This window comes from Microtus ochrogaster, chromosome 1 (assembly GCF_000317375.1).
Source record: "Microtus ochrogaster isolate Prairie Vole_2 chromosome 1, MicOch1.0, whole genome shotgun sequence".
Classification (NCBI taxonomy): domain Eukaryota; kingdom Metazoa; phylum Chordata; class Mammalia; order Rodentia; family Cricetidae; genus Microtus; species Microtus ochrogaster.
The window spans coordinates 8,382,850-8,393,897 of NC_022009.1; the positions used below are offsets into that span (position 1 = coordinate 8,382,850).

The window sequence follows — 11,048 nt, forward strand, 5'->3', positions numbered from 1 at the left end:
TTCTTCTCCTTCTCCTTCTCCTTCTCCTTCTCCTTCTCCTTCTCCTTCTCCTTCTCCTTCTCCTTCTCCTTCTCCTTCTCCTTCTCCTTCTTCTTCTTCTTCATTTTTTTTTCCTTCAAACTCAAGCTGGGCTCAAATTTAGTCTTCCTGCCCCAGCTCCCACATGCTTGCTTGTTTTGATTGGTTGGCTTTAATTTTCAATTTGTTTTAATTTTTGGTGATGCTGAGCACTGAACCCAAGGCCTGCACTGTGCTGAACCCTATCTCCAGGCCCCACATTTACTCTTTCTTTCATTTGGTTATTACGGTTAATTGCGTGGTTGAGTTAACACATACATACAATCTGGCAGACTTTTTTGCTTAGGGTATAGAAGTCTCTGCGTTTAATCTCCAGTACTGTGAAAGAAAAAAGAGAGAGAGAGAAAGAGAGAGAGAGAAAGCTAGCCTGAGTTCTGAGCCTGGGACTCTGCAGCTAACAGTGCCCAAGCTGGATTCAACTCTACATTGAAGTATCACCTCTCCATAAGCAACCTTAATAACCTGAGGAAGAATCATGTGTGTTACAAAAGTAACTGGTTTGTTTGTTTGTTTTCCTTTCTGTATTCATTGCATTAATGCCAATTGGTACTTTTTCCCCTAGGTAACATTTCAGTAAATTCAAGCACTTCAGATGGAAGCACATTTACAAGTGAGTCCACCACCGTCCAGCATGGCAAACTTTTCCTGAGCCCTCTTGCCCCCAGTGCAGTGGTCTACACTGTTCCTAATTCAGGCCAGACTGTAGGAGCTGTGAAACAGGAAGGGTTAGAAAGAGGCCTGGTTTTTTCCCAGCTGATGCCTGTCAATCACAATGCACAAGTAAACGCAAGCCTGTCCTCTGAGGATATCTCTGGGAGTGGCCTCCATCCCCTGGCCTCTTCGCTGGTTAATGTGTCCCCAGCTCACAGTTTTTCCCTGTCTCCCCCTACACTACTAAATCCCGCTGAGCTAAACCCTGACCTTGCTGAGAGCCGGCCAATGTCTGCACCTGTGGCAAGCAAATCTACTGTGACCTCTGTCAGCAATACTAACTATGCAACCCTTCAGAACTGTTCCCTTATTACCAGTCAAGACCTATTGTCGGTCCCCATGACTCAGGCTGCCCTGGGGGAAATTGTTCCTGCCCCTGAAGAGCCCGTGAGTCATTCCTCGCCAGCAGTCCACCAGGATTTTGTCAGAGAACATCGCTTGGTCCTGCAGTCGGTAGCTAACATAAAAGAGAATTTCTTACAAAATTCTGAGAACAAAGCAACAAACAACTTAATGATGTTGGACTCCAAATCCAAGTATGTCCTGGATGGCATGGTTGAGACTGTCTGTGAAGAGCTGGGAACGGACAAGAAAGAGCTGGCCAAGCTCCAAACCGTCCAACTGGACGAAGATATGCAAGACTTATAAGCCTGATCCACTACGCACATACCCCTTTTCTCCTTCATCAGCAGCGATTTTTTTTTCCCTGTGAAGCCCTGAAGATGGGGAACCTTTACTCGTTTAGAGGAATGCACCCTACTTGTGCGAGCAAATATATTTGGATCGGTCTGCATGAAGATCATAGTTAAATGTACAGGGGTGGAGCTACAGAAGCCGTTCTGTTCTCATCATATTGGCTTTGGAATACATGGCGACAAGGCAGTAGGAGAAGCCTATCAAACCATCATAAAGCATTTAGTCAGCCATATAAGTCTAAGGCTAGAATGGAACATGATAGTCTTCTAACTTTAAAATGTGTACACCTAACTTAGACACTTAAATAAGAGCTACAGGCTGTTAGAAGCAATGTGGTTGGTTTTTGTTTACTTTTCCTCGATGGGCATTGAGATGGTTAAGAAATAACGGTACTCTGGATTATTATAAGGGTATATTTTTCAAATTAAGTAGCTTATATATGTGTGTGTCCATACACACATTCAGCATTTTCAGCATTTGGGGGAAAGACTTGGTTTTGTCTCTACGTGTTTCCAAGTGTGACTGCTAATAGTTATATGTAGCAGAGAAAGTTTGAAACTCCACTAAACTCTGACACAACTTGGGTATGAATGTAAATATGCCAGTTCTATATGCAGAATTTGAGCAAGTACAATGAATTTTTATTTATACCTTGTATGTTTCTCTTAGTCTTCAGGCGCTATGAACTGAAAAAAAAATGTTTTCTTACTGTTTAATTTATATTTATTGTTTGAGCAGGAATAGCAGGAACAGCTTTGTTCTCAACCAAGTTTTATTTTTTGTGATTTTTATCCAGAGTCTCTTAAGGTCAATGTTAGCACTGAAACAGGAACTTTTAACCCCCATACTGGAATTTTGGTACTTCTCATCATGCCCTTCTTTCTTTAGAAGCTTTGATTCATTTAAATATGTTTTATATAGACTCCTATGTGCCTTTTTTACCTTGTGGCCTTTTTATTAGCAGTAAGGTACAGAAGTGTCAGCAAAAGTGTTGATGGCTCTTCTGCACCATCAAACAGGGTTAAATTTACCGCAGAACCCCATTATATGCAGAGGACTTAGGGTTCACTGGATGTCATGTGTAATGTTTGTCATGCAAATGGATAAACAATTAGCTTTGATGCTTTTCATTACAATGAAAGTCATAAAAAGGTATGGAAGACTATGAAACATCGATTCTGCAGGTTATGGAAACAACATTTTAAAGGAAACAAAGGATAGATAGTTAAAGTGCGTTCGGCACAATTCTGTCTTGTTGAGGCTGCGTTCTCGGTGTTTTGAACCAGTTGGTACACTATGACACGTGACTGCTGCCTGTCCTCTTTCATCACGTCTCCATTACAAGCAAGTTCTTTGGGTTTCCGTAGGATATTCTCTTGTATGCTTTCAACTGTGTTTAAACGTTCTAGCAGGGCTCTGACCCCAAGATATATCAATTTAAATGCCTTCATACCTTCATGTCATTAGTACGGAGGATCTCAGATATAAGAAGGTGATCTTCTCAATGGTGAATTTCAGTTGGTTTTTTTTTTTGTTTGTTTGTTTGGTTGGTTTTTGTTTTGTTTTGTTTGTTTCTGTTTGGGAGGCGGGGTTTAGACAGGGTTCCTCTGTGTAGCCCTGGCTGTCCTGGAACTTACTTCCTAGACCAGGTTGGCCTTGAACTCACAGAGATCTGCCTGTCTCTGCCTCCCAAGTACTGGGATTAAAAGTGTGTGCCACCACCTCCCAAGGACTTTAAATTGGCAAGCATAAAGATAGCACCACACCTTGTTGTAGTAATGAGCTGCGGGCAGGCCTGCTTTTTGTCCCACTCAGCTCCCTGCACAACTAGCTTTACTCCCGAAATAACAACACACAAACTGTATTCTTTTAAACACTGCTTGGCCCATTAGCCCTAGCCTCTTCTTGGCTAATTCTCATATCTTGATTAACCCATTTTTAATAATCTGTGTAGCACCACGAAGTGGTATCTTACAGGGAAAGATTCAGCACGTCTGACCTGGCGGCTGGCTCCATCGCGTCTGGCCTCACTGCTTTCTTCCTCCCAGCATTCTGTTCTGTCTTCTCCACCCACCTATGTTCTGACCTATCAGGCCGAGCAGTTTCTTTAATAATTAACCAATGAAAGCAACAGATAGACATATGGCCTTCCCACATCACCTTGTTTTCTTCAAGATGGGGAAAGAGTCGCTTGATTTCCACCGTGCTCCTTATCTGAGCGTGTTAGTAAGGGTCACCAAATGCTTACCATTTGCTGCTATTACAAAGGGAACTTTCAGCTTAGATGAAGAGCCCTATGAAGAATTCCTTGCCATCATTTTGATAAAAACTTAAATCCCATTTTTGTGAAATTGGTGAATGTCCCTCAATTCTTGAAATACATGATTCTGGCCAGAGGTTATTTGTTTTGGACTTTGTGTTTAAACAAAGCCAGTTGATTTAGTGTGGTCTTCTACTCTGCCACTACTTTATTGCCACACTTTGGTTGTCCCCATCCCCCCTCCCAGTTGTGTGCTGACCCATATTGTTATGATTAGCTACATGGTCTTGCAGTATAGTTTACATAAAAATAGTATTTTCTACTAGATTGCTGCAGATATCAAAAGTTAGTTATTTTAGAATACCTGTCTGGTAAGGGAAGTGGGAAAGTCAAAAAGTTATATGAGGTGTGTGTGTGTGTGTGTGTGTGTGTGTGTGTGTGTGTGTTTGTGTGCATGCATGTATGATGGAAAACTTTCATATATCTACAAGACTGTCTCTTTTATTCCGAGTTCTTCCTCTCTTTCTCCTTAAGAAAAAGAAAAGATAGCACAAAACTAAATACTTACCTAGGAAATGTACTCGTATTCCAACACATTGAACTTCTAACCCTACAGTTACTCCAGGTAGCTATGCAAGCCACCAGGTAAGAACCAGTGTACAATATAAGAACTTACTGTTCTTTTCTACTCTTTCAGTAAACTAAGGGCCAGTTGGTATGTAGCCTGTGTATATGTGAATGGGATAAGATAAACCCCATGCTCTCCTTTCACAGAAATGCAACTGACTTTGTTTTAGGTTGTTTTTTTTTTTTTCTTCTTCAAGGGCCAGACTCAGGAGCCCTTGGAGTTCATGTGGCAGAATATCCTTTTTACATAAACAATGCTTGAAGATGCTGCAAATTATCCTCTAAAGATTCAGGGAGAGGAATCAGAATAGGGGTAAATAACTCCCTTTAAATCTCAACCCCTGCTGCTGGCTGTGGGATTTTTTGGCGTCGGCCTATCTATGCACTCTATAGCCAGAATTGGCATTCAGCTCTTAGTTACGTCTAGTAGACAGGATGGTCTAGCTTTCAAAAGAGGTGCAGTTTTACTCCTCAAACAAGCAAAAGCACCTGAGTTGCACTGCGTAACTATCTCATGTACATTTATAGTAAAGACTGACTTGTGTGTGTTTTTGGTGCCTTTCTTGTGTCGTGAAAGGCAAGTAGGTGTTATAGTCATAGATTTTCTTTTTTAAAAAAATCCATAGTTGAATTGCACACTGACCTTAAGTCTCTCTGTATGCACCCTTGTTATCCTGCATGTTGAAGTTGGATTATTGGGCATGTGTAGCAGGCTACCTTGCTACATCTTCATTATGTGTGCATTAGTACATAACCACAAGTCCTCCATTCTTTAAAATGTGTTGACAGATCATCTCATGAAAATAATTCAGGAAATCTGTGGGGGAAAATAATTGCATTTTACAAGCGCTGTTTCAAAGTCTTCCTAAAACTTAGATGATAGAACTGAATGGTTATTTTGTGTCGAATTGATACATTCAATTTAATTCAATATTACCACCATATATTTTATGAATCAAAATTATATAGCATGTGACTCTTGGTTTTCAGGGTTTCTCAAAAAAATGTACCATTTTTTTTGTTGCATGTACTGTACGTATAGAAAGCAATCAGTTGTATACTCAATATGGTTTTACTGTGCCTTACATGAAGAGAAACTCTATACAGAATGTATAACACGGATGAGGAGCAAAACCTCTACTGCACTGTTAGGTGATGGCACACAGCATGTCCCAGAACATTTCTGTGCTTAGTTGCCCAACCAAAGAGATCTAAAGTCTGTATGTTGTACTGTAATGGGGTGGGGGGGTTATGCCTGGACAATTAAGTGTTTTATTTGTTTTCTGAAATGATGTGAACTTATTTTTCTAAACACTATGCTAAATAAACTTTATATTTATACATACTTTGTGTTGATACTGTTCTTTCAAATGTGAGTAGCCCATCTCAGTAGACAAGAAGCTGGAAATCACTTTGATCCATGTCTTCCTAGAAAAGGAAAGAGTGCGAAGATGCTGACCATTTCAGGTGGCAAAAACTTAGAAGGCCAACTGGAGTGATTTTAGAGAGGCAATCTGCGTTGGTCTTTGTATAGAATTACGTAGTTCACTTACCTGTACTGCACACTCAAACCTAAACTGTAGCATTTCTCCTTAGAGGAAGGCAATATGCCTTACTCGTTTCTATCTCCCAAGAGTTGAACTTGGAATACAGCACACAGTAGGTACTCTACAGGATTACATGGAAAGAGTCAAAGGTCTCTTACTCACTGATTAAAATTTAAGCTGTGTTGCTCACCCCTAGGGCACTGTTGTTAGCCACATTGTGATTATACCCCAGTTTGACAAATAGGTTTGGCCAGACCCGCATTTCTGTCAAGTGGAGAAGATTGAGCATTAACCTAATTTAGTCCTAATTTTATAATTACAGAAGTTCCGAATTCGGTTCTTCTACACCAGCACAGGAGATGTTTAAAAACCAGATTGGGGACTAATTGTAGAATTCTTTCACAAATCTAGTTAAAGCCATCAAATCAGTGTCGGGTGGAATGTCTAGACGCACTCATAACGTCCAGCTCTTTGGCAGTAGCCGATGTAGTAGCTAAACCAGTTAAACACGAAGTGAAGTGATTACATTTCATAACTTTTTAACCAAATGAGTTTTGTAAGACATTTGAAAGGTCGTTACCCTGTTTCAACTATGATTGTGGCTCCTCAGAAAATAGCAAATCTCATAAAATTCAACAGAAATTCAAAGTCTTTGGCTACCTGGTTTTCCTTCCTGCTTTCCCAGGATCCCATAAGAAATAATCTATTTGGCCATCTGCCCTTGCACATCTCCCAGGACACCTTGGCAGCATATGAACAAGACACGTTTGCGCACATAAAGGTTAATACCATGAGAGTAACCGAGAGTGATGGAGTTGCAAGTGGGGAGTGGCTGGGTGGGAGACAGGTTGGACAAGAAAGGTCTGAACCATTTCCGCAGTGATGCTTAAATGATATGATTCAGAACGAAAACATGAGTGCCCCAACGCAAGGGTCAGACAGCAGGTTTAAAGTCCCTGAGAGAGAAGCAGGTCTCAATTGCAAGGTTGACTTTATGCATCTTATGGCGGGCGGATCACCTCAGAGACGCAGGGGCCACATCAAAGGTAGAGCCAGATACTTTGGATTTGAGTCTGAGAAGACATTGGTGGCTTTTAAAATGTCAGTGTGGCTACTCTGGAAAATGAACTTAAGGAAGACAAAAGGCAGGAACTGGGAAACTAATTGCCTGGTTGTTCTGAGCTATCTGACAGGAAATAGTCAGGAGCCCCTGGAACAGCAGGGAGGGCCATTTGCCCACAAACGTCTCCAGAATGGTGTGCCCTCCAGGTTCTCTGCTGAGGCAAGCCAAAGCCACTCTGTCTCCAGAAAGGAAGACTGGTGGGTTCAGATTCCCATGGCCATCTCCAGAGTGCCCTCATCCCCTGTGAACAATGAAACCACCTTCTCCCAAAGCCTCGGGTTGTGTTTCAGGGCGTGAGATAGGCCCAAGCCTTTACAAGCGGGAAAGTGCTCTGCAGAGTCTTCCAGTCTGACCCTGCCTTTTTATGGCCCCTCATGTTAATTTCTTCTTCCTTGCTAGGATTTCCCCCTGTCGTTTCCCTACTGCAGTTGAGTCTATCTGACCTACCCAGTATCTGCTTCTCACTTGAGGGAACATTCAGAACCAGAGACACAACCCAACTAAAAGCCTCAACAATGCTGTTATCTAAGAATTATTGCTTAAACTGGGCACATACATTGCCCAAAGTTCACAGGAAAGTGTTTCTCAGAAGCGCCAGATTCCTTCCACAGGCCATCTCAGGAATCTCTGAATGGCACCGGCTCCCTCCTGGGACGCATTGCCTCATCCCTCCCTCCTATGTAAAATGACAAAGGACCTTTTCTGAGATCAAATGGAGATTTGTGTCTTCCTTTCTTTTCTGTTTTCTTTTTCTTTTCAGAGATTGAGAACATTCTAAAATTAATCTATGTCTGCATTTCCATCAACTTTTAAAGCCATTTTACTGATATTGATTAGGAATCATGTCGTTAAAATACGATACCTATCCAACCCCTACCCCCACCCCCAGTGCTGGGGACAGCACCAAAGCCTTGCCATATGCTAACACCACTGAGGCATGTCCTATCCGACCCGCCCGTTATCACCATTTAAAACTCAAAAGCCAATCAATACTTTAGGGATAGCGTCTGAGTGGTTCTTCAAGCCTTCCAGCATTAGTGGGTGGTTTTATGGTAATTGTTTTCCTTACTGTTCCAGAGAATTTTTTTTTCACTCACGTCCAAGTTTGAGGCTGGGTTCCAGATGACAGATGATGCCTTATAGTCTGACAGACACGAGCAGCATTAGCCAAAAAGAATGCGCTTACTGAGTCATCTTAGGCCAATATCTCAAAATAGCCCAGAAGAGCTCTTGACACTTGAGTATAGGTACACGCTTTCCAAAAATGTTTCCTGTAGCTGAGCTGACCCGAGCAGACACCTACAGAAAGCATCAGAGAATGTGAGTTTCCACTTCCCCAGGACTTCAGAAACGTCAGTTCACCTCTCGTGGCTCCATTGCTTTGTGCTAAGTAGACATCAACTATTTTAAAACAGCTTGAGATATATTCAAACTGCATATATATATATATATATATATATATATATATATATATATATATATATATTAAACTATGCAGTTTGAATATATATATTAAAGCACACATCACAGAATTGACAGTCAAACCAATCCCAGAATGAAAGTGTGCAATGACTAAGGACAACAGATTTAAAACAAAATGATCAGGGACTGGAGAGGCGGCTCAATGGCTGAGACCATTGCCTGTTCTTCCAGAGGAACTGGGTTGAATTCTCAGCACCCACGTGACAACCATCTGTAAAGTTCTGTTTGCAGTTCCAGAGAATTTGATGCCCTCTTCTGACCTGCACAGGCTCCTGCATGCACGCGGTAGACATATGAACACTCAAGCATACACACAGATATATACAAAAACATAAATATATTTCAAATAAAATGATTAAATCAAATGACTGCTGTGAGATCGACAGTCTGTGACTCCTTGAGATGAAAGGGTCAAGGTGCACAGCGAGGCTGAGCAGGTCTGGTTTGCAACTCATCTTCCTCCTTCCCTTCTCTTCACCTAATGGGGCTGCCTTCCCTTGGGCACTACTCTTCTGCCCCAAATACCCTATGTGGCCATCTGGTGTTGGCGGTTAGCCGTTTAAGGTATGATGAAACCAACACTCCACCTGGGTAGAATCTGCATTTTGGAAAACTTTTGCAGTGCAAAGCATCAAGCTGCATGGAGGTTGGCGGTCCTTGGACTTCCCACAGGTCAGGGAACCCTGATTGCTCTTCGAGCTGATGAGGGAGAGGGACTTGATGGGGGGAGGGGGAGGGAAGTGGGAGGCATTGGCGGGGAGGAGGCAGAAATCCTTAATGAATAAATAAATTTAAAAAAAAAGCATCAAGCTGCGGCAATGCTGATCATGGTGAATTAAGTCAAGAGCAGCCCACGCCCTTTCTGAGTACTGAAGCAGACTGGGGTGGTCCCATATTCCAGAGGAATTTAGGAAAGGATCGGTAAATGGGGGAGCATGGAGAAAGCCACTTTGCCCTCTTCCTTCTCTGTGTGCTCCACTTCCTACTGGATATCAAGGGCAAGCAGCAGAATCTAAGTTGTGGATCTTCTGAAAACAACAATGTAGTTTCTCCCATCCAGAGCCTAGCAAAATCCCAGCAGATTCCTGTGTTGAAAAGATAAGTCACTACCAATAATTAAAGCATAAAATCGCTGTAGGAAAACAAGGGTTCTTTGATTCATCCCCCTTCCCTCCATCCTGCTCTCCCTCTATCTTTCCAAACAGTTGAATAGTGTGTGTGTGTGTGTGTGTGTGTGTGTGTGGTGCTTGAGTGTAGGCCTTAGTGTACAGAGGTCAGAGGACAATGTTCAGGACTTACTTCTCTCCTCTTACTGTGGTGGACAGGCTTGCATGGCAAGAGTCTTTACCCAGAGCTATCTCACCAGGCCTTTTATTTTCTCCTTTGGAGCCCACAGAGTTCCAGATGTATAAAGTGTGTGCCGCCATGCCTTTGGCCCTAGAATCAATCCCCAAAGCCAAAGGCAAGGACAGCAAATTCAAGTAACATAGTTAAAATCACATAGTTTAAAAATATTTTTACATTTTATTTGTGCATGCATATGCACACATGTGGAGTGTGTGTGAGCGTGTGTGTGTGTGTGTGTGTGTGTGTGTGTGTGTGTGTGTGTGTAAAACTTGCAGGGGGCCCTTCTCTCCTTCCACCATATGGTTCAGGAACGCAAACTCAAGCCATGAGGCTTGCATGGCAAAAGTCTTTACCATGAATGCACACATGCATTACAACATCCAGGTTTTTTTTTTCTAGTGGTAGGGACAGACCCAGGGCTTCATGTACTCAAGCCAAGAATTTTATCAACAGAATTTCACCTCCTGGCCCTTTGTTTTTGTTTTTTATTGTTGTTGTTTTTATTTTTTTTAATTAATTAATTTTTATTTTTTTTTATTTTTTTTTTTTTTTAGTTTTTCCAAGACAGGGTTTCTCTGTAGCTTTGGAGCCTGTCCTGGCACTAGCTCTAGCTCTTGTAGACCAGGCTGGCCTCGAACTCACAGAGATCCACCTGCCTCCGCCTCCCGAGTGCTGGGATTAAAGGCGTGCGCCACCACTGGCCGGCCTGTTGTTGTTTTTTAAACTAATGGGTGTAGACACTCATATTAATCAGTTGCTAGAAATGACTGGCACCAGGGTCTCAATCCATCTGTCCTTGGGCCTCCTCCCTGAGTTGGGGTCAGTGTCTGCCATGAGAGATCTGTCTTCTCTATATGTCCCTGTTACCAGCAGCTGTTAGAGACACATATTCTAGTTTCACATAGAGAAACAAAGAATTGGGATAGGATTGTAGCTCGGTGGGAGAATGTGTGTATTCAGGAAGCCCTTGGTTCAATAACCAGAAGTGTAACATTACCCTGTGAAAGAAAATGAGAAAAAGAGAGATGTTTCCCGTTGTTTAAAGAGTTTAAAGAAGCTGGGAGCGTCCACTGTAACAACCCCAGTGAGATGTTTTCATCGGCCCATTTTATCTGCTCATTCATTCATTCATTTCCTCTGTTGCTGAGCAGATAACTCAGGACCTTTCCAAGTTCTT

The 11,048-nt window shown here is 42.2% G+C and overlaps 1 protein-coding gene across 1 annotated transcript in view; it reads left to right on the forward strand.

Moving 5' to 3' along the window:
- Six4 (SIX homeobox 4) overlaps positions 1–2,082 on the forward strand; it is a 10,615-nt gene extending 8,533 nt beyond the window's left edge. Inside the window, exon 3 of the mRNA XM_005343164.2 lies at positions 641–2,082. Coding sequence (XP_005343221.1) covers positions 641–1,437 — 797 coding nt within the window. The 3' untranslated portion in view covers positions 1,438–2,082. The remainder of the gene's footprint in view (positions 1–640) is intronic.
- Positions 2,083–11,048: the final 8,966 nt, after the last annotated feature.